The sequence below is a fragment of the Pogona vitticeps genome, chromosome 5 (genome assembly GCF_051106095.1).
Source record: "Pogona vitticeps strain Pit_001003342236 chromosome 5, PviZW2.1, whole genome shotgun sequence".
NCBI lineage: Eukaryota > Metazoa > Chordata > Lepidosauria > Squamata > Agamidae > Pogona > Pogona vitticeps.
The window spans coordinates 96,482,792-96,506,685 of record NC_135787.1 but is presented as its reverse complement, the minus strand read 5'-3'; the positions used below and the strand labels follow the sequence as shown (position 1 = coordinate 96,506,685).

The following is a 23,894-nucleotide window of genomic DNA, read 5'->3' as shown; positions in this document are numbered from 1 at the left end:
AAATGGCGGCCAGATGGGGGAATCACTGTATATCCCTAGTCCCGCCTTTTCTGTACAACCATTGGCTCCTGAATCAGGGTTCCATTGTGATGGACAGGAGTGGTTATATACAGTCAGCAAAAACAAGACCTGGTGCTGACTGCGGCTCTGATCATCAGCTTCTCATAGCAAAATTCAAGCTTAGACTGAAGAGAGTAGGAAAAACCACTGGGCCGCTCAGGTATAATCTAAACCAAATCCCTTATGAATATACAGTGGAAGTAAAGAACAGATTTAAGGAACTAGATTTGGTGGACAGTATGCCTGAAGAACTTTGGACAGAGGCTCGTAACATTGTCCAGGAGGCAGCAACAAAAACCATCCCAAAGAAAAGGAAATGCAAGAAAGCAAAGTGGCTGTCCAACAAGGCCTTAGAGATAGCAGAGAGGAGAAGGGAAGCAAAATGCAAGGGAGATAGGGAAAGTTACAGAAAATTGAGTGCAGACTTCCAAAGAATAGCAAGGAGAGACAAGAGGGCCTTTTTAAATGAACAATGCAAAGAAATAGAGGAAAATAACAGAAAGGGAAAAACCAGAGATCTGTTCAGGAAATTGGGTCACAAAGAGTCGGACACGACTAAACGACTGAACATACCAATTCACATAAAGTGATCATTATCACACAAGATGGAATTCAAAGCATGAATCTGTATGTGTACTTGCTGAGTACACCAAGGAAATAATAGAAACTTTGGAAGTGTCGAGAGATGGGCCAGAAGAAACCTCTGGAACCAATGATGATGCAGGAAGCCTGTTACTTTGCATTGTCGTTGTTGTTTAGTCGTTTAGTCATGTCCGACTCTTCGTGACCTCATGGACCAGAGCACGCCAGGCCCTCCTATCTTCCACTGCCTCCCAGAGTTGTGTAAAATTCATGTTGGTTGCTTCGCAGACACTGTCCAGCCATCTCATCCTTGGTCATCCCCTTCTCTTGCCATCACACTTTCCTAACATCAAGGTTTTTTCCAAGGAGTCTTCTCTTCTCATGAGATGGCCAAAGTACTGGAGCCTCAGCTTCAGGATCTGTCCTTCCAGTGAGCACTCAGGATTGATTTCCTTTAGAATTGATAGGTTTGTTCTCCTTGCACACCAGGGGACTCTGAAGTGCCTCCTCCAGCACCACAATTCAAAAGCACTAATTCTTCGGTGGTCAGCTTTCTTTATGTCCAGCTCCCACTTCCATACTTCACTACAGGAAAAACCATAGCTTTGACTATGTGGACTTTGGTTGGCAAGGTGATGTCTCTGCTTTTTAAGATGCTGTCAAGATTTGTCATCGTTTACCTCCCAAGAAGCAGGCGTCTTTTAATTTCATGGCTGCTATCTCCATCTGCAGTGATCATGGAGCCCAGGAAGATAAAATCTGACACTGCCTCCATATCTTCCCCTTCTATTTCCCAGGAGGTGTTGGGACCAGTGGTCATGATCTTAGTTTTTTTGATGTTGAGTTTCAGACCGTTTTTTTCACTCTCCTCTTTCACCCTCATTACAAGGTTCTTTAATTCCTCACTTTCTGCCATCACAGTGGTATCATCTGCATATCGGAGGTTGTTGATATTTCTTCCGGCAATCTTAATTCCGGTTTGGGATTCCTCCAGTCCAGCCTTCTGCATAATGTATTCTGCATATAAGTTAAATAAGCTGGGGGACAATATACAGCCTTGTCGTACTCCTTTCCCAATTTTGAACCAATCAGTTGTTCCATATCCAGTTCTAACCGTTGCTTCCTGTCCCACATATAGGTTTCTCAGGAGATGGATAAGGTGGTCAGGCACGCCCATTTCTTTAAGGACTTGCCATAGTTTGCTGTGGTCCACACAGTCAAAGGCTTTTGTGTAGTCAATGAAGAAGAAGTAGATATTTTTCTGGAACTTTCTGGCTTTCTCCATAATCCAGTGCAGGTTAGCTATTTGGTCTCTAGTTCCTCTGCCTCTTTGGAATCGAGCTTGTACATCTGGGAGTTCTCGGTCCACATACTGCTGAAGCCTACCTTGTAGGATTTTGAGCATAACCTTGCTAGCATGTGAAATTGGAGCATTCTTTGGCACTGCCTTTCTTTGGGATTGGGATGTAGACTGATCTTTTCCAATCCTCTGGCCACTGTTGGGTTTTCCAAACTTGCTGGCATATTGAGTGTAGCACCTTAACAGCATCATCTTTCAATATTTTAAATAGTTCAGCTGGAATGCCATCACCTCCACTGGCCTTGTTGTTAGCCAGGCTTTCTAAGGCCCACTTGACTTCACTCTCCAGGATGTCTGGCTCAAGGTCAGCAACCACACTATCTGGGTTGTCCGGGATATCCAAATCTTTCTGGTATAATTCCTCTGTGTATTCTTGCCACCTCTTCTTGATGTCTTCTGCTTCTGTTAGGTCCCTCCCATTTTTGTCCTTTATCATGTCCATCTTTGCGCAAAATGTTCCTCTAATATCTCCAATTTTCCTGAACAGATCTCTGGTTTTTCCTTTTCTGTTATTTTCCTCTATTTCTTTGCATTGTTCATTTAAGAAGGCCCTCTTGTCTCTCCTTGCTATTCTTTGGAAGTCTGCATTCAATTTTCTGTAACTTTCCCTATCTCCCCTGCATTTTGTTTCCCTTCTCTTTTCTGCTATTTGTAAGGCCTCCTTGGACAGCCACTTTGCTTTCTTGCATTTCCTTTTCTTTGGGATGGTTTTTGTTACTGCCTCCTGGACAATGTTACGAGCCTCTATCCAAAGTTCTTCAGGCACTCTGTCCACCAAATCTAGTTCCTTAAATCTGTTCTTCACTTCTACTGTATATTCGTAAGGGATTTGGTTTAGATTATACCTGAGTGGCCCAGTGGTTTTTCCTACTCTCTTCAGTTTAAGCTTGAATTTTGCTATGAGAGGCTGATGATCAGAGCCACAATCAGCTCCAGGTCTTGTTTTTGCTGACTGTATAGAGCTTCTCCATCTTTGGCTGCAGAGAATATAGTCAATCTGATTTCGATGTTGCCCATCTGGTGATTTCCATGTGTAGAGTCGCCTCTTGTATTGTTGGAAAAGGGTGTTTGTGATGACCAGCTTGTTCTCTTGACAAAACTCTATTAGCCTTTGCCCTGCTTCGTTTTGAACTCCAAGGCCAAACTTCCCTGTTGTTCCTTTTATCTCTTGACTCCCTACCTTAGCATTCCAGTCCCCCAGAATGAGAAGAACATCCTTTTTCGGTGTCAGTTCTAGAAGGTGTTGTAAATCCTCATAAAATTGTTCAGTTTCAGTCTCCTCAGCAATGGAGGTTGGTGCATAAACTTGGATTATTGTGATGTTGAAAGGTCTGCCTTGGATACGTATTGACATCATTCTATCATTTTTGAGATTGTATCCCCTTACAGCTTTTCCCACTCTTTTGTTGACTATGAGGGCTACTCCATTCCTTCTACGGGATTCTTGCCCACAGTAGTAGATATCATAATCATCTGAGCTGAATTCGCCCATTCCCATCCATTTTAGTTCACTGATGCCCAGGATGTCGATGCTTATTCTTGCCATCTCCTGTTTGACCACCTCCAGCTTCCCAAGGTTCATAGATCTTACATTCCAGGTTCCTATGCAGTATTTTTCTTTGCAGCATTGGACTTTCCTTTCACTTCCAGGCACGTCCACAGCTGAGCGTCCTTTCGGCTTTGGCCCATCCACTTCATCATCTCTGGAGCTACTTGTACTTGTCCTCCGCTCTTCCTCAGTAGCATGTTGGACGCCTTTTGACCTGAGGGTCCCATCTTCCAGCGTCATATCTTTTATCCTTTTGTTTCTGATCATGGGGCATTCTTGGCAAAGATACTGGAGTGGAATTGCCGGTTCCTACTCCAGGTGGATTGCGTTTAGTCACAACTCTCCACTATGACCTGTCCGTCTTGGGTGGCCCTGCACGGCATAGCCCATAGCTTCTCTGAGTTACTCAAGCCCCCTCGCCACGACAAGGCAGCAATCCATGAAGGGATTGGTACATGTTCTTTAAGAATATCCCACATATGGTTGGAGCTTGAAAAGAATGTGTACACAATGCCAAAGAAATTCAGAGACTGTGTCTCAACACCAACTGCATGCACACAAGCAAGTGTGTGAGTCATTGTTACATGGCACAAACACTGCTTTGGGATTCATATCCAAAATACATTTCTGTACACCACTAATTTGTCCAGCTATAGTTGCAGCATTGTCATATCTTTGGCCGCAACAGTGCTCTAGCTTGAGGCCATCTGCTTGCAACTTGTCACAAATCTGTTTTGTAATGACACCTGCTGATTTCCCGTGTAACTGAATCAAGTCAATGAAAGGCTCTGCCACACTGACTTCTGTATCCTCAATGTGCACATATCGAATCACTTGTGACATTTGGCCAGTGTGAGAAATATTCAGAGTGCTATCAAACACGATAGCAAAATACTTGGCCTTTGCAATTTTTGGAAAGGCGGCAGTTCTAATGTGATCACCGAGAAGGCTGATTAACTCATTCTGGCTCTGCAGAGAGAGATAGAACACAACACAATGTCTGCTGAACTTTGTGAAAATGCTGATTGAGCACTGGGTCATATTTGGCAAGTAACTTGAAAGTTTCTAGGAAATTTCCAGTTACCATCTGGCTTAGATCTTCTGAGTGACCACAGAAGGGTAAGGTCTGCCTGGCTAGATACAGCAGACAAGCATCCTTATTTTGCAGTTCCACTGTCTCTCTCTTGACAAGTTCAGTTTTCAAAGTTTCATCCACAGTTTCAGGGCAATAGTTACACTGCTTTACAGCCAAAATGCTTCCAAAATAAATGTAGTCAAACTTTATTAATTCTTGGTCACTGGGAATGAAAATTATGCTTAAAAGTGTTGATTGGCTCTAGTTTTCAAGATATGTTGTTCCATCAGTATATACAACCTTTGACTTGGGAATGGCAGAGGATAAGTGAGTTATAAAAGGAAGGGGTCTCATTTTAAACCAGAAATGACTAAAGTATTTATTTGACTGGATCTATGAATAAATGTATGACTGGATTTGGACAGTACTTGCTTTTTAGGCAGAACAGTTTTAGCCTGCAACAACATCGACAGTGTGATGGCAGGCCTCAACATTGTTCACAATCCAGATAAATGGAGACTGTTTATTGATTCATCAAAGAGTCTTAAAGCTGTTTTGGTGCATAATGGCAATGTTTTGCCATCAATTCCAGTTGGTCATGCAGTCCATATGAAAGAAATGTATGACAACATGAAACAACTTTTGAGGTGCATAAACTACGGCCAATGTCAGTGGCAGCTTCGTGGCGATGGGAAGGTTGTTGTTCTCTTACTTGGTCTGCAGACTGGATACACAAAGTTCTGCTGTTTTCTCTGCAAGTGGGATAGTTGTGCAAGAGATTCCCACTACATCCAGACAGATTGGCCACTCTGAAAGTTATTGTAGCCTGGGATGAAAAGTATTGAGCATCTACCACTAGTTGAATCAAGGAAGATTTTGCTAGCATCCTTATACATTAAGCTGGATCTGATGAAAAATTTGTCAAAGCCACAGACGAAACACAAGCAGCTCTCAAGTACCTCCATGGAAAATTTCCGAGGTTAAGTGAAGAAAAGATAAAGGAAGGTGTCTTTGTTGGTCCTCAGATTCATGAACTTATTTGAGATGATGCATTTGACCATGCATTGCATGGCAAGGAAAAGGCAGCATGGAAAGCTTTCCAGTTAGTGGCAATAAATTTTCTCAGAAACAACAAGGCAGACAACTACAGGTTGGTGGAAAACCTCCTCAAGGCATACAAAAGTCTTGGTTGCAACATGTCACTAAAGATACATTTTTTTTTTACACTCTCATCTAGATTTTTTCACACCGAACTGCGGAACAGGAAGTGATGGTCACAGCAAACAATTTCACCAGGATATTGCAACTATTGAGTGATGCTATCAGGGCAAATGGAGCCTGACCATGAATGCTTGCAGACTATTGCCGGACAGTGACAAGAGACGCTCCATTTAATGAATACAAGAGACAAACCAAGAAGTGCCAAGTAGACACTGAATAGGACTAAACTATGTGCATAATAGTTTTTTGCCTTTTGTTTTATAATATGTTTTATTTATATAATCCTTTTGCTGATTTTTAAAGTGTTACATAAACAGGACAGGTGAAATATTATGATGTAAAGCAGCCATAAACACATGAAAAGACCTAGGTTTACAATTTCTGATAAAAACTCTACTATCTACACAATATACAGTACATTGACATAAAATGTAAAGAATTTAAATATCTTGGAAACAGTAGCCAATCAGTTGTTTTAAATTTCATATTTGAATTCAGCACATCAAAATACATAATAAATAGCACATTTTATCTCTGAAGCAGATGACTTCTAAAAAATTGTAGACCAGTGTCATCAGTGAAAACTTTTAGGTCAATACTCTCTGGCAGAATATTTGGCTGAGCAGAAGTATACAGTAAGCATCCTTGGGCAAAGCTGTTTCTGCTTCTAAAGCGACAACAGGAATATCAACAGACACTGGATCAGGCTTGTGAGGCTCCTGTGGTGCTGCTGGTGAGCCTGCGGTATTTTCAGCAGTGTACAGAAGGAACCTGTCAAGGCTTCCAGCTAGCTTAGCCAGTTGCTCCTGGTTGATCTTCCTCCTCTTCCTGCCATGTGCACCGGATTCTTTTTCATTTTGCATCACAGCTGACATGGCATATGTGGTATTATGCAAAACTTTTAAGAAAAATATCTATTCACTTTTATGCCTTTTTCCATCTTTACCTTTTACCACTAAGAAATGACTTTACCACAAGAAATGACTAACGCATCAGCAAAACAATGATCAAAGCAAGCAAGCAAGCAAGCAAGCAAGCAAGCAAGCAAGCAAGCAAGCAAGCAAGCAAGCAAATAAATAAATAAATAAATAAATAAATAAATAAATAAATAAATAAATAAATAAATAAATAAATAAATAATGGAAAACTAACCTGTTGGCATACCAGAACAACACAATTCATCAAACCATCAAGCTCCTATTGGCACACATAGACCTGGCAACAGCATCATGATTTAACTCTGTGTTTGAATACTCGATTGGTGGGAACATTACTTAGCAACAGAAGGGGGTGAGGCTATCTAGGTACCCTTTGCAACTTGGTGAAATTATGAATTTTTTAATTATGATTTTTTAAATAAAATTTACTGTACTGGTATATTCAAATGGGAAAATCACGCTATTAATAGGCGTTATGTAATTCACTGCTATCGATTACATGAGGACAGTATGGTTGTAATTAGAGAGAAAAATACTGTAAAATGTTGTATGTGTGTGTTTAGTCGTTTAGTCGTGTCCGACTCTTCGTGACCTCATGGACCAGAGCACGGCAGGCCCTCCTGTCTTCTACTGCCTCCCGGAGTTGTGTCAGGTTCATGTTGGGTGCTTCGCAGACACTGTCCAGCCATCTCATCCTTGGTCGTCCCCTTCTCTTGCCATCACACCTTCCTAACATCAAGGTTTTTTCCAAGGACTCTTTTCTTCTCATGAGATGGCCAAAGTACTGGAGCCTCAGCTTCAGGATCTGTCCTTCCAGTGAGCACTCAGGGTTGATTTCCTTTAGAATTGATAGGTTTGTTCTCCTTGCAGTCCAGGGGATTCTCAAGAGCCTCCTCCAGCACCACAATTCAAAGGCATCAATTCTTCGGCGGTCTGCTTTCTTTATGGTCCAGCTCTCACTTCCATACATCACGACAGGAAAAACCATAGCTTTGACTATTCAGACTTTTGTTGGCAAGGTGATGTCTCTGCTTTTCAAGATGCTGTCAAGATTTGTCATCGCTTTCCTCCCAAGAAGAAGGCATCTTTTAATTTCAGGGCTGCTGTCTCCTTCATGGATTGCTGCCTTGTCGTGGCGAGGGGGCTTGAGTAACTCAGAGAAGCTATGGGCTATGCCGTGCAGGGACACCCAAGATGGACAGGTCACAGTGGAGAGTTCTGACTAAACGCAATCCATCTGGAGTAGGAACTGGCAATGCCACTGCAGTATCTTTGCCAAGAACGTCCCATGATCAGAAACAAAAGGCTAAAAGATATGATGCTGGAAGATGGGCCCCTCAGGTCAGAAGGCGTCCAACATGCTACTGGGGAAGAGTGGAGGACAAGTACAAGTAGCTCCAGAGCTAATTAAGTGGTTGGGCCAAAGCCGAAAGGACGCTCAGCTGTGGACGTGCCTGGAAGTGAAAGGAAAGTCCAATGCTGTAAAGAAAAATACTGCATAGGAACCTGGAATGTAAGATCTATGAACCTTGGGAAGCTGGAGGTGGTCAAACAGGAGATGGCAAGAATAAGCATCAACATCCTGGGCATCAGTGAACTAAAATGGATGGGAATGGGTGAATTCAGCTCAGATGATTATCATATCTACTATTGTGGGCAAGAATCCCGTAGAAGGAATGGAGTAGCCCTCATAGTCAACAAAAGAGTGGGAAAAGCTGTAAGGGGATACAATCTCAAAAATGATAGAATGATGTCAATACGAATCCAAGGCAGACCATTCAACATCACAATAATCCAAGTTTATGCACCAACCAGCATTGCTGAGGAGACTGAAATTGAACTGTAAAATGTTACATGGCATTTATTTACTCTGCCATGTTGAAAAACTGTAGAATGTTCAAACATTGGCAAGGTGTGCTTTTAAAAAAATTCTCATTACTACTTTATTTTTGTTTCTTTTGAAATTTTTGGCCCCTAAGAATTTTGCACCTGTGGCCTCCCCACACTACCCCACCACCCTAGTGGTCTGCCAGAACTAGACAAAATCTGTTGCTTTGCCTCCAAAACTAGACAAAATCAATGTGTGTTTGTTTTTTCAGAATAGTATGGTCCTACTACTTAATTTTGGCAGGCCTTAACCTATGTGAAATTAGAAGAGTTTTAGAATAATACTTGTCAGGAAAGGTTTTTTTCTGGTAGAACTATGCGAACTCTATCTATTTTGGGTTGTTTTTCCAGTAATCACAATATTTAAGGGCAAAGTGGAAGAAGTTGAATTGCCTGTGGACAAAGTAGACATTATCATCAGTGAATGGATGGGTTACTCTCTTTTCTACGAGTCCATGCTGAAAACTGTCATCTTTGCTCGAGACAAGTGGCTGGTAGGTGTCCTGCATCTTTTATTTCTCAGAGCTTTAACAAGTTGCTTCTTGAACCACAGCTAGGGTAGCTGTGGGATCTGGGAAGTTGCAGCCCCGAAAAAGCAACTTTTCTGACTTCCTTTTCAGAAGGATTGAGCCTTCTTTAGCCAGTTCTCCTCCTCCTGTTCTAACCAGCACTATGTTACTGATGTCAGAATGAATGCCAGGCTCTTGAAAGTGCACAGAGAGTGGAATAAACCAAAGATTAGTTCTAACATTTTTAGAATCAAAGCTTTATGTTGAAGTGACAGCTGCCACATTTTTCTGTAGATGTGATTTTTCCTAACGACATTGCTGTAGGGCGGAAGGATCACAAAGACAGGAAAGATAATGGTGACAAGTAGAAGGAGAAGAGAATAAATGGCATGGTTGGGGGCGGGATGCTTGTCTGGTTTTTTGTATGTGCAGTTCAAAAATATAATGTCTTTGTCAGGTGAATAGATTAAGAGATCCATTTCCACACAATTCATCAACAGAAACCTGGAGGGCTTATGTTTCCAGACCGGGCTGCTTTGTACATGGTAGCAATTGAAGACAGACAGTACAAGGACTTCAAAATTCACTGTGAGTACATAGATAATACAGTCTGTCTATACATTTCACTTAAACACATTCCATTTCTAAGCTGCTGTTGCTGTTGCATGGTCCTATGGATGTTTTTTAACTTGTTCCCCAATACTGTAATCTCCTTTTTCAATTTAGATCAAAAATGAAAACAGTCATTTTGGTGGGGGTTAAATATTTTCCAGAAAATATTTAATTGCAAACATATCCGCTGTGAAATCCTGCTCAGTATCATTGCTCCCCTTCACAGCTGCTTTGGTAATATTGTTTCCCATGGCAGCTGCTTCTTTCTCCTTCCAGATTACTCCCATGGATGCAGGTGATCCCAGCCAATCAGAATACTATAAATGGGATGCCATCACATCCTACATATTTAGCTGTTTGGCATTTCCAAAGGCAATTGAAGCCAATTGTGACTGGAAACTAGAGAAGGAAAGAGAGATTATACATGCAATCACTGTATAACCACTGAAAAAAAGATGCCCCCATTTCTCCTTTATCAACGTGTTTGTAAAAATAAGAGAACCTACCACCAATTTTGAGACACATATATGTTCAGTAAATGTAAGTTACAATAACCGAGTAGGTGGGACTCATCAGCCCTGGAAGGCAGCCCATCTAGGAGAAGGAAAACTCCGACTTCAAACCTCCACTGCCTTGTGACTATATCCACTGATGGAAAAGGCTTCGGAAGTAAACCTCGAGGTAAAATCTGGAGCCAGAGTCCCGGAGACAGTTTGTGTCGTTCTGTCAACTCCTGCAATGTCGCTGGAACCAGTTGTATTGGCTCTTGCCTTTCCATTGGACCATTTCAGTGATGTGGAGAGGGAGGATTTGCCGGTTGGGTAACAGCCTATCTTCCATATTATTTTACCCAGGCTTCGTGCCCTGGAGAGGACACTCCAGGTTTGTGTACAGTGTCAAAACGCTAGACGCTGTTCCAAGTCCTCCATACAGAGAACGTTATCATAGTCTCTGGAGACTGAAGGATGCCTATGAAGTTATAATAATGAACATGCTGCTTCAGATTTTGTTTTCCTAGGAAATAAAAGGAACACTTGTGCTGCAAAATGGAAACTAGGGAAATGCATTGGCACTTCGACCCAGTCAGTGCCCACATATGAGCTCACAGATTGCTGCCTGATCCATCCAGTGGAACTTGTGGTCAGCTCACCAAATTCTCATACAGTCTACATTGGATTTGGGAAATCTTCTCACATCCAGGTCCCTCCCCAAACTCTGCTCTCTGATACAGAGAAATACTTCTTTGGCTACCTTCTGAACAAATGCAGAACTAGAAACTCTTCAAGGTCAAGGAATATAATGATGTGCTGTAACCATCCATAACTGAGCAGATGATGCTCTGATTCCCAGTAGGCCTCAAACATTCTCCTATGATTGGACACTGCAGGGAAAACTGGATAATTGGGAGCAAGATGCCTTTCAAGGGACCGAGCCCATCACTGCTGGGGAATCCTTGAACTCATCCCAGGATTCCTCAAAAGACAGTTTCAAAATGCAACTAGTAAGACAACAACAATAATAAATAATAATTACTTGTCATCAGATCAGTTCTGATTAAAGGCAACCCTTTCCAGGGTTTTCTATGTATACTCAGTAGTAGTTTACCCTTCCTTTCTTCTGGGGGCATCATGGGACCATGCGGCTTGCCCAATGCTCTACATGTTGGCTTTTCTTGTGGAAAAAGCTCTCAGCCCCTGGCACCGCAGATAGATACCAAACCACCTGATCTATCCATTAACCGTACTAAAAATGAGGCATTCACTCACCAGAAATTTTGCCTGTGATTTAAGGCAAACTGTATCCATATTTCCTCCAGGACATACATATTATGGGAAAATAGGTGGTGTGAAGTTTGAAGATGTCAGAAATGTAAGATATAATATGAGATAGATTCACTCACTACAGAAAACCACAACCTTTAGCACGCAAGATCTGAGCAGGGCTGTTAATGGGAGCTAAAGAGGCAGTAGGTGGCATGCCTCCAACCTGGGTAGAACTCAGCCAAAGAGATAATATAGCAACTTTCTAACCAGAAAGAATGTTTTCAGAGAAAAAAAAAATCTTTGCTGCAAATGATGAAATGAAGAAATATTGAAATCTTTTAACAAGCAAGTACCCGCTAAGTTCCTGCTGGGAGCACAGAAAGCTCCACCACTGTGCCATGCACTACAAAGCAGTCACAGCTTTCTTTCCTGTCTTTTGCAGGATGCCAATTTATGTCACTTGCTTCCACATGCAGTGTTATTTTTTAAATACTCACACTAACTTTAGAGCCATTCTTCTACTCAGTATATACTACTGCCTACATTCCTGTAATGTTCTTTTTTAAAAAAAAAAATGAAAATAATGGGGCATTCTGTGCTTTAATGGGATATGACTCATTTGATATAAGAGATTTCTTTGTGTATGAAAGGGGCAGGTATTTTTAAGTATACTATTCTTCGTGCTTTATCATAAAAGTGCAGAGCCAGTGTGTGCTTTACCCTAAGGGACTATTTGTTCAAGGATCGACATTCAGCAGCTGAAAAAGCACTTAGTCCATACAGTCATCTGAATGCTTCAAAGAGCCAATGAGTGCAGCTCAGCTTGGGAACATTTGGGAAACAGACCATTTTGCATTTTGTGGTAATGTATTGATCCTCTCTAACTTTGAAGCTGCTACCGAGGTTTGCCAGCTTGGCAGGTATCCATAGATATTAGCACTCATTCTTTGCAAAAGGGCACAATCGACCACTGAAATGAGTATGCACAGCCAATTTCACTGCTCTTGCTGATAAGACCTCCTGAAGGCACAGCATAATTTTACAAAGAAGCTTAAAGACTAAGTGAAGTACAAGTAAAGAAGTAAGAATTTAGAAGGGGAAATTATCACCCAGAAATACCCCCATGGACCCACCCGAGGCCACAGTCTGTATATTAATTTGAAAACATACATTTGATAAACCAGAGCAAAAAAGGGACCAATGGGCTGTTTTCAGCCTGGCATCCTCCCTCCTAGCTTCTCAAAAAGATTTTGGTTTGAGTCTTGGCTATTTCTGGCTTGGAGAGGAAGAGAAATTATATAAAACGGAAGTGCAGTAATTTACCAAGAAGTCACACTGTGTTTGAAATCATGTTCCTTGATATAGTAAATCAGTTAGAGTAGGCCTATTTTAATCAATGGAACTTACAGAAGAGTTGACTCCCCAAATCCCCACTGAGCCTACTCTAGTTATGACTTACTATGCTGAGCAACAGGACTTTAGCCACTAGCTGTAACAGGGTCAGGTATGGTTACCAGTACATGAGCTATCCCTGTCCAGGAAAGCCCATAACTGGCAGATCAGCTGAAGTTGGCCCCAAGCTCTCTAAGCCATAGAGTTGCCCTTGACCTCCAATGGAGATTCAAGAGAATTCCCAGGCTCTGCACCTGCTCTTTCAGCAGGAGTGCAACCCCACTGAGGCCAAGTTGCTTACCCAGTTCTCAGACCAGGAACCACCAATCTACAGATCTTCTGTCCTATCAGGATTTAGTGTCAGTTTATGGACCCTCATCCAGTCCATTGCAGCATCTAGGCATTGATCCTGCTCAACTGTTATGAAATTTACAAATACAGCTGCATGCCTGCATATTGATGGCACCTGACAACAAGTTCCTGGTGATCTCACCTAACATCTTCATACAGATGTTAAAAAGAAGGGGAAACAGAATGGAACCATTTGGAACCCATTGACTAAGAGCTATGAGGCTGAACTGAAATCTACAAAGGCTACTCTCTAGAACCAGATCTGCAGGTAGGAGGGCAATAGTGCAACAACTGAGGGTTCTGACTAGCATCAAGTCTATCCGCCATCACATCTTCTCAAACCGGAACGAGAGGATACAATGAGGGATAGAAATAACACAAATCTTGAAAGTATTGCTCTGATACCAATGCTTTCCTCTAAGATAGGTCTCACTCCAATAGGGCACTTAATGGTCTGAATTATACATGGCCTGAATTATACATTAGGAATGAGCTTTTATTTCTATTACCCCCCCCCCAGCTTAAACCCCATGCAGCTTTACTGAATTTTGACTGACAAAATTTGAGCTCAGCACTTAACAATATTTTAAAAATTCTGAATCTAAAATGTACCCTTTTACTTTAATATTTTAACTAAAAATGTACTGCTTTAGGCTGCAGATAATATGATTTGACAGGCATCAGATATGATATTTAATGGGCTGTCCTGTATTAAGTACCACTGTGTGCATTTTGTCAGAGTCAGAGACTTAAAATCATGTTACTTTAAATACACAGTGTACAGCTTAGGACCAATTTCTTTTTTACACTGAAGTATAGTACAGTATAGGGCTCTGGACCTAGGATTAGGACCATCACGCATGGGTGAAGCAACTCCTAGATCATGTACAATGGTCTCAGTCAGGATGGGAACTCCACATTTGAACAGCAGTATAAAAATGGAATTTCATACTACATGTTTAACATGAAATGCAATTAACCCTGAGACACTGGAATCTTCAACATACTTCAATTGTACTTTCTCTTCTCGTCTTTTCTATTTTTGCTTATTTTCCTCTTTTTGCGTGATTAAAATGCATCACACTTAACATTAGCATACTTTGCAAAGTTACTTGTGTGGACTGCCAATATTTTCCTGTGACTTTTGACCTTACCTTTTGCTTTGACAGGGTGGGAGAATGTATATGGCTTTGACATGACCTGTATCAGGGATGTTGCCATGAAGGAGCCCTTGGTGGACATTGTAGATCCCAAGCAAGTGGTGACCAATGCTTGTTTAATAAAGGTTTGGTGATTTAAAAGTATGAACTTAAGCACTCATTTCCCTACTTATAAGCTGCACAGGCTTGTCCAGCTTTCTTTCTAAAAGCTAATCACCAGCATGCAATCACACCTGAGTTACAGAAGCCTGATATACTGAGTAAGGAAAAGTTGCAGGAATCGACTACATGCTTTCACCCTTCAGGCCGATCCTCCAGTCTCGATATATTGGTGGCCTTACTGTGGTTTTGCTGGAGCCTGAAAGTACTGCTATCAAATGTCTAGTTGGAATGAAATGGAAGTACGTTCATATTCAAGTACAGGAAGAGCATGCCAATCTGGCTCATTTATTTTTTTATTTTTCTTTTGCATCATATGTAAGCTGCCTTTTTCCCAATGAAGCGATGCTAGGTGGTTCACAACATTAAAACAGATTAAATAAAAAACACAATAAACTACACATTAAAAACCAGTTAAATGATAATAGTAATTAAAAAATACATTGACTGATTTAAAACATTTAAAACTTTAAAAGCAGACTTACTCAGCTAAAAAGCAGCATTCAGGGACTCAGTTATAGTTATTAAAAGCCTGCCTGATGAGGTGGGTCTTCAGCTGTTGACAGAAGGATAAAAGGAAGGGGACCAGCCTTCCACAACCTGAGAGCAGCCACACAAAAGGCGTGTCCTGGTGTCCCCATCAAATGGAATAACCGAATGGGATAACAGAAACATATTGGGATGACCTGGATACCGCATGTTTCCCTCAGACATATCTTGCAGCCAGGTGCTGCAGGACCCAGTTTCAGGTTAGGATAGAGGGATGAGTAGTCTTTCAAGATCTGCTGTCGCTGCTTAGATGTTCTGTCTGAGAGTCTTCCAATCTAGAATATCTGTACAGAATGTTAAGCACCTGAGATAGAATATAGGTTCTAGAACTATTAGCCATAGGGAAATTAACACATTTCTGTGTTAATTCTGTGTTGTTCTGTGTGGGGTAAAAAAACCACACTACTCTCCAACATCCATGCTACATTAATTGCACAGTGTATTTAAAATACTGAGCAAAGTTGGTGAAAATGGTCTCAGAAGTAATGTTGATGGTCTTGAGGTTTTAGGTCTTGGGCAGCATTCATGCCAGGACCATCCTGAATTGGTCAGCTCAGGATTTCAGGGCTGCATAATGACTGTGGGACTATCTCGGATTGTAACAGGCTTGATGCCTGTGGATGGGCATAGGTCAGATGGTGTTTCTCTACTGATTTGGGAAAGATGACCTGGGATGGGAAGGCTGACAGTAAATCTCTTGCCATCACTGTATCATCAGGACTGGCTGTCATGCTGCCTCCAAATTCTCCAGGGTTAGTTGGACCAGTTTTGATGTTCTTCTCTGAGAAGCTTGTAGATCCAAATGATGTCTGTAAAAGTTTCCCACTATTTTTGTCCTGCCGAGGTCCTAGAAATGTCTCCCTCCTTTCATGAGGAGAGGAATGATCCTGTGACAGCAGGTCATTTTAAGCTAAGATTTAAAAGAAAAATCATCCAAACTTATGCCACATATCACTCATTTCATTAAAATTTGTGATACAAATTCTCTTACACGTTATCTTCTATCTGATCCCCCTGTGTTATGCCTTTCTGTGGCCCAACTGCCTAATCTTTGGGCTACTTGGCTACCACTGTAGGAAATTGGAAATAAAAGTAACAGAGTGGACTGAGCTGAACTGATTGGAGAAAAATGGTTTCTTCGTGAAAGGGGCCATACCCTTCTCTTCTACTGCAATGAGCCTCTGACAGGGCGGGGGGAACGACAAAGCAGGACCATTTCTTGAAACTCCATGAAAAAAAGTAACAGCATAATTACATTTAAAATGCATCTTTTTCTGAGATTTCAACAATGCAACCAACATTCCCTGTTCAGTTTGAGACTGTTATTTGAAAACATTTGGTTCTTGCTATTCTAAATAATATAGCAGATTTTTTTAAAAAAAAGAAAATTATTTTTTTGTCTGGGTAAATTTATTCTGAGTCCTCTAAATGGCCTCTTTCTCTTCCTCCCACCTCAACATAGGAAGTGGATATTTATACAGTGAAGCTGGAGGAACTGGCGTTCACCTCTGCATTTTGTCTCCAGATTCAGCGCAATGACTATATTCATGCCTTGGTCACATATTTTAATATAGAATTTACCAAGTGCCATAAGAAAATGGGATTTTCTACAGGTAAGTTTGCACTCTTGATTTTCTACCTGCAGCTTTTCGTGGACAAGTGGATAATTAACCCCTGGTCGATTTCTGTAACAGGTCCTTCACCTCTTGGTAGGCATGTAATGCTGGTAGGTGGAGGGAATGGAGTTGAAAAGGGTCAATTCAGCAGTCTCTGGGTTATGGAAAATTCAGTGCACCAAGACCCTGTTCTGCTCCAGCTGGGCATTATATTGTGTATTCAGGACATACATACCTCTTTGCTGTCTTGTCTGATTGGTTTATCCTACCAGGTTTCTTGGCTAGGCTGGGCTCTCTTTAGCCATTCTCCTTATTGCAGCCGGAGGGGCTTATCTTCACATCACCTTTTTACCTCAGTCTGATGCTAATTTTTATTGCTCAGCTAATCACTCAATGTTCCATTCTCCTCCTTTTCTTCTTCAGTTAAGTATTTTCCTTTGGGTTCAAGCTGTTGTGGAAAGTTGAAGACTTAGTGTCCTTCAGAGTGGCAGGGCATGAGTTAAGACATCTGGTTAGATACATAGCCAGCAATTTGCAGTGAGGCCCCAATAGACCATATTTTGCTGTGTATAGAACAGGAAGAATTTCCAAAATGAAACGTAAATTTAAAAGCTCACTTTTTGTTTTCATTAAAAATGTATGTCGCCAGCAGTGTACCAACCAGATTCTTACTCTAACCAATAAAAAGCATATAGTTTGGCACACTGAGCCTTACTGCTCTATCTGAGTTCTCCATGGGCTAGCTTTAAAGATGTTCCAGAAATTTTACCTGATACAAAATGTAGCTATTGAAGTACTAGTAGGTCCTAGATGGTGAGGTGATTTGACACCTATGTTATACTGGTCCCACCATTTGCCAGCACATGTCTGAACCCAACTCAAAATTAACATTTGAAGATTTAAATCAAGGGTGGGAGATCTCAGTGGGAGGGCCATTTTTCAGATTTGCTGGCAGCCTAAGGGTTGCACTACCAAGAGGCAGGACTAAAGGGATTAATTTGCATATTGATTTATTATTACAGTATGTACTCAAGTATAAGCTTAGTTTTTCAGCACAATTTTTTTTGCTGAAAAAGCATCCCCCTCGGCTTATACTCGAGTCAATGTCAAAATTACATGTTCTCCCCTGCACTGTGCGTGTTCTCCAGACTCCCCCGCTCATCTACAGGCGCCTGCAGCCTCTGTGGTTGATCCAATAACCTGGGTTAAGTACACTGCATTTCCACTTCCAGGACACTCCCATCCTCCTCCTTCTGCACATTCTATGTACCCACCTTCCTCCTCCATCCTCTGTTTCCCTCCATCTTGTTACGCAGCAGTAGAGCAGTAGATAAGGGCAGGATCCGTTATGAGTCCTCCCTCCGCAGGCAGTGAAGTGTGTCTCACAGCTCAGAAGGGCAGTATCTTCAAAAAAAAAATCCCTACTGATGCCGCAATTAATGTAATTTTATTGGTATCTATTTTTATATTTGAAATTTACCAGTAGCTGCTGCATTTTCCACCCTCGGCTTATACTCGAGTCAATATGTTTTCCCAGTTTTTTGTGGTAAAATTGGGGCCCTCGGCCTTTTTTTGGGTTGGCTTATACTCGAGTATATATGTTGTTTAGTTTTTAATAACTAATGCAGTATTGGTATACTATAAAGCTTGCTATAATGGGTTTTTGTTAAATGAAAAATCAGTTATAAACTGAAAAAGCTCCACTCCACCCTCTAGTGGACATTCATTTAAATTAAAAAATTTAGGGGATGTGGGACAGAAGAACAGATACTACCCTGTTTCCCCCAAAATAAGACCTAACCTGAAAATAAGCCCTAGTATGATTTTTCAGGATGCTCATAATGTAAGCCCTACCCCAAAAATAAGCCCCAGTTAAGTGAAACCCTGCCCTCCACCATTTGACAGCATCGTGCGGCAACCAGAAGAAGAAGACACGACTGCATTTGAATAAATGTAGAGTATTGTACATGAAAATAAAAATAAAACAACCCCTGAAAATAAGCCCTAGTGCATTTTTGGGAGCAAAAATTAATATAAGACCCTGTCTCATTTTCGGGGGAAACCGGTAATAGTGGTGATAGTGGTTAGAAATTACATAGGGAGCTTCACGGTGAGCTTTCAAGATATGTTTGGTCAGATTTAGCGCAAATTGCCTGTCAGTGTGTTATGTCCCATGAGCATAATTGCCTTCAGTGTAGATGTGCACCAAGATACCCCCTGAGGTCTGCACATGGAAAGAAGGTGATTAGGCATGATCATGTCAACTGCTAGGGAGACCTGCATATCTCCAGTTAAATATTAGATCATCCTCATTTCACATATGCAGACAATGGGCTATGAAAACTGGGTTGTATCAAATATAGCTTTTAAGTTATTTCATCTGTCTAATTGGTTCTAAAAATAGTGTAATGTGCATCAGAGTTTTGAACACTGATAATTCCAGAGAGAAGATAAATCTGTCTCCTTTTGTAGCTCCAGATGCTCCTTATACCCATTGGAAGCAAACAGTGTTCTACCTGGAGGACTACCTAACTGTAAGAAGAGGTGAAGAAATCTATGGAACCATATCCATGAAACCAAATGAAAAAAATGAGGTAAGTTATTCGCATTGAGGTGACTAATTTGGAGCAGCTTTTTTGCAGGCATTTCCCACTCATATATTAATGAATCAAAGGGAGTTGAAATAATACCTGGACCTCATATACATATTCATTTTTATTGCTGTAGTTCTGGGACTACATATACAGTGGTGCCTCGCTTAATGAGCGCACTGTACAACGACGAATCCGCATAGCGATCCCCTTTTCGGGATCGCTAATGCGGAGGCATACCGATCGTCCCAATGGGCAAAACTCGCATAGCGAAGATCGGTAAGCGTTTCTTTTACCGATCTTCGCTTTGCGATGCCCGTGGATCAGCTGTTCGGCGGTTCTAAAATGGCCGCCGGATGCCCGAAATGGCCGCGCGCAGCATTTTCACGCCCTCCCCTCGCTTACTGAGGGCGCGAAAATGGCTGCCACTATGGAGGAAACTTCGCTGAACGGTAAGTTTAGGGCCCATTGGAACGCATTAAATGATGTTTAATGCATTCCAATGGGTTTTTATGTTCCGTTCAGCGATGTTTTCACATAGCGAGGGTTAATCCGGAACGGATTAACCTTGCTATGCGAGGCACCACTGTATACCTTTGGGTAGTGTGGGCGGCATATAAATTAAATAAATAAATAAATAAAATAAATTTCTAAATCCAGCACAGAAACCTATAGAAAGTGAAAAGGATACTTTTATCACATACAAAGTGGAGCTGTGTAGGAGAATATCTGTCTTTAGCATGCACTGCATCCTCCCGCCAGAGAGGAAAATTTTGCATCATTTTCCCAGTAAAGGGAAAGTAGAATGATAAAAATAAAACAAAAGTCAGTGTCTCTTATCTCTCCTCCAAACACTTCTTTGTTGTGCTTTCCAGCATAGCACTGTCAGATAAGCACTGAAGTTTCATAACTTGTTATATTAGTTCTGTGCTGTGTCGCTTTTAAAAAAAAGACAGCCCACTGCAGGATGCCCACCACTTCCCCTTTGGACCAATATAGGTAATCACATATACGAGAAATTGGGGTGGGATGCAGGACAACGTGAAATGAATAGCTACCAAAAAACCCAAAACACTAGGCCTCACTGGCTAAACAAAAAGCAACAAACGGCCACGAAGAAAGAATGGGCTCACTCATGATTACCTGCCCATCATGTAGATAACAGAAAACACATTGAATTTAACCATGCCAACCCTGGCACACACCACAGGGTAAATTGCAGTGTAGTCACACCCTGAGCTGAGTGGAAAGGAGGGAGATTTTAGAAACCTTAACAGTTTTCACATCCTGTACCAGATATTTTTAATATAGCCCATCCCAAAGTGGATGAAGCCACATCAATATTGTAAACATTTTTTCTTCACTAATGTCAGTCAGTAGCCACATTAATTAAGTTATGTACAATTGTGGAGTCATCATTGCCACCATATAAATCATGATTGGCTAGGACTATCCATTGACTAATTTAGAACATTTTGCAGTTTCTTTATTGCCTCCTTCACACTCAGTGGTACCAGGCACACAGTCAGATTTACAGGCCAAGGCAGGGATGAAATAAAGTTAAAACAAAAGGAAAACAGATAACACTACATAAATTGAATGCCTAATTATGGCATACTCCCTTACTCTGAAAATCAGCCACATGCCCTCCAAATGGCTAGCAGAGTGGTAGTATTTTTTGTAGGCAGAATTCCAGAACAGCCTAGCTGATATGGGGAGAAAGAGCTGACCTTCATAAAAGCTCTGCAGATGCTTTTGTGGCAGAGTATGAAATTTTTATGTCCTAAATAACCTCTAGCTATGAAGCAGAAAAAAATCAGGTCCCTAAAGAGCAGAATTAGCTTTAAGTCTCCTCACTCCCAGTAGACTAACCCTTATTGGTTAGTCTACCTCAACTGGCATTTATTGTCTCAACAACTCATTCAGAGACACTGGTAAGAGAAAAGAATAAAAGGTTCCGTTTTACTCACATTTCGAATAGATTAAAAATAAACAGCATTCTGTAGAAAAATATTAACTGGTTACATAAACAGAGTTTAACTGACTAGCTAGTTTTATGACTAAAATCATGACTTGCTGACTGACTACATAGGTTTGCTTTCAGGCTGTCTGGCTGAAAAAAGTCAGGGAAAAATTCTTGAATAGAAAGGCACAGCTCTCTTCAAAATTCTGAGGCAAAGAGGGAACAATTAGCTGCTATTGGATTGTTTGACAGTCACCCCAGTCCAGAAATATCCCTCCCAGCCAAAAGCTCTTAAAGGCAACATACAGAGTTGTCATAATTCCAACAGTAAGCAATTACTGTGATTGTGCATGACCTCAAATAGAGGTGATGTCCCTTTAAGTTGTTGATGTGCATCAGTTCTACCTGTGTGTAAGGGAACCCTGACTTTTGAAGATGGTTGGACTGACCATAGTGCCGATTCCCATTCTCACCCCCACCCTCCTGATAGCCTGAAGAGGAACATCTAAAATATACAAAAGGCTCGTAAGGGGATTTCTTGGAGCCTAGAAACCATGGGAGCAAAAATATGAACCTTACAGTATACATGCATCCCTGGCACAGGATTGTTGTGGATTCTTTCAAACTCACAACTTTCTGCAAATGTGTATGTCTTTCTAGGCAAAACTGAAATACAGATGACATGTAATATCTTTATTATTACATAGAACTAATGAGTGGTTCAAGTATTACAGAAACCAGTAGCTTGAGCACATATAAAAAGGAGTACAGTATTTAGACCCATTCACCTGCTCCATTACTGTTTTCTTCATGGCATCATTGCCAAATCTGAAGAGAAGATGTGTGTAGGGTTTCTATGGGAACAAGAACTCATATATTCCTGGATTTTAGCATCTTCATTGATCCTACACTGGAACGGGAATCTTTACTCTTCAGACTTCGCAATAAACAAGTGTTAGAAGTGATGATGGAGGCAAGTTCAAACCACTAGATTCTATGACACCTGAATAAGGCTGCTGTTAAAGTAATATTTACACCTCCTGTGACATATTTATTATTCCTGCCCATTTTATAAAAGTTGCCTAAGGCTATCTTACAGCTGGGGGAAATTCTGACCTAGAGGCTTTTTAGTTCTTAAACACTATACTGCCCTACATTACTATAGTAACTAACGTACTACAACATCTTATCTCTGAATCTTCATTACAGCGTGACCTGGATTTCACAGTAGATTTGGATTTTAAAGGGCAGCTGTGTGAAACTTCAATATCTAATGAATATAAAATGCGCTAACAAGCAGCTCTCTTGAAAAGAGAAGAACAATTATTCTTGGTCTGTCCCCCTCGAGCTGGGAACCATCCCTTGCAGGACTCTGAAATCTCTGAAGTTCTATTTGTGATGGAAAGTCTGTAGTCTCTCCTTCTTGCAGAACAAAGTGCCAAGTAGGCTCTCTCTGTGTGTGTATGTTTGTGTGTGTGTGCGTGTGTGTGTGTAAGAGGGCTAACATGAATGTATAACATTCTATCTACATAAAGCTTTTGTCTATACATAAAGTAGCTATGCTTTCTCTTTTCTGCTTAGTTTTAAGACATAATTTTTAAAATCCACACTATGACTTATATTAATTATCTTTCTCCCCCCCCCCCCACGAAATTTTGCATGCTGTCTTTCTTACCAAAATGGCCTCTTAGGATTTACTGTTGTGAGTAGATGGCTGAGATTATACTGAGTATTAAAATATAGAGCAGCATTGTCTTTCAGAAGAACCGTATAGTCTGAAAACAGGAATTTGCTTTGTAATTGTTTTGTTTCTGATTCATGTGTAGCTGGGATATTAGATTGCAATCTTTTGAAATCAGTGGAATGTAAATGAGCAAGAGCTTTGAATGAGGTTCAGGATCTTGTTTCCTTGTTTATTGAACTTCTGGAGTAACAATTTTCAACCTGTTTGTGCAAGCTAGGAGATGATTTCAAATACACATATCCTGCTCTTAGCTAAAATTAAAGACTATATTTATTGTTGGTCTCCATTTGATGCCTGTAAATGTGGATTTGGTTCCTGGTTCCATTACAGTAGATGGCTGTCTCTATAACCCACTGGTTAGCCTTTGGGAAAACTGTGCTAACAGTAGCAGCAGTAGGGGAAACAGAAAATAACTACAGCAAAACTTCCATTTACATTCTGGTATGTTATGATTGGAAAATGCATGGAACCCTCTCAAAATGCACCATCTGATATTTAAACATGATGCATACACACAGTCATGCTTTAGGAAATGGTGTTTCTTTATTGCTACATAACTTCTTAATAAACAAAAGCTTTGTATTTATTCATCAATGCTTTTCTTATTTATCCAGGACAAAATAGCATACATTTTCCTCAATTTGCCATACTGATGCAGCAAATGTCACCTTTACCAGTTTATGAATTTAAGTAAATGACAAAGAACAGGCTGCTCCCCAGTGTAAATAACCTCAGGACTGAGAAAAACTGGAGCCATCAGTGTCAGGAAAATAAGCCATACAAGCATCAGAAAATGAAATATGACGAGGGATA

At 40.9% G+C, this 23,894-nt stretch overlaps 1 protein-coding gene across 4 annotated transcripts in view; it reads left to right on the top strand.

Annotated features, from left to right (window-relative positions):
• Positions 1-23,675, top strand: part of PRMT8 (protein arginine methyltransferase 8) — a 112,913-nt gene extending 89,238 nt beyond the window's left edge. For all 4 annotated transcript variants that reach the window (XM_073000959.2, XM_073000956.2, XM_073000957.2 and 1 more), the window contains 6 exons: positions 9,024-9,166; positions 9,682-9,769; positions 14,469-14,584; positions 16,630-16,780; positions 19,256-19,377; positions 22,547-23,675. In XM_073000959.2, the coding sequence (XP_072857060.1) occupies positions 9,024-9,166; positions 9,682-9,769; positions 14,469-14,584; positions 16,630-16,780; positions 19,256-19,377; positions 22,547-22,630 (704 nt within the window). In that variant the 3' untranslated portion in view covers positions 22,631-23,675. The remainder of the gene's footprint in view (positions 1-9,023; positions 9,167-9,681; positions 9,770-14,468; positions 14,585-16,629; positions 16,781-19,255; positions 19,378-22,546) is intronic.
• Positions 23,676-23,894: the final 219 nt, after the last annotated feature.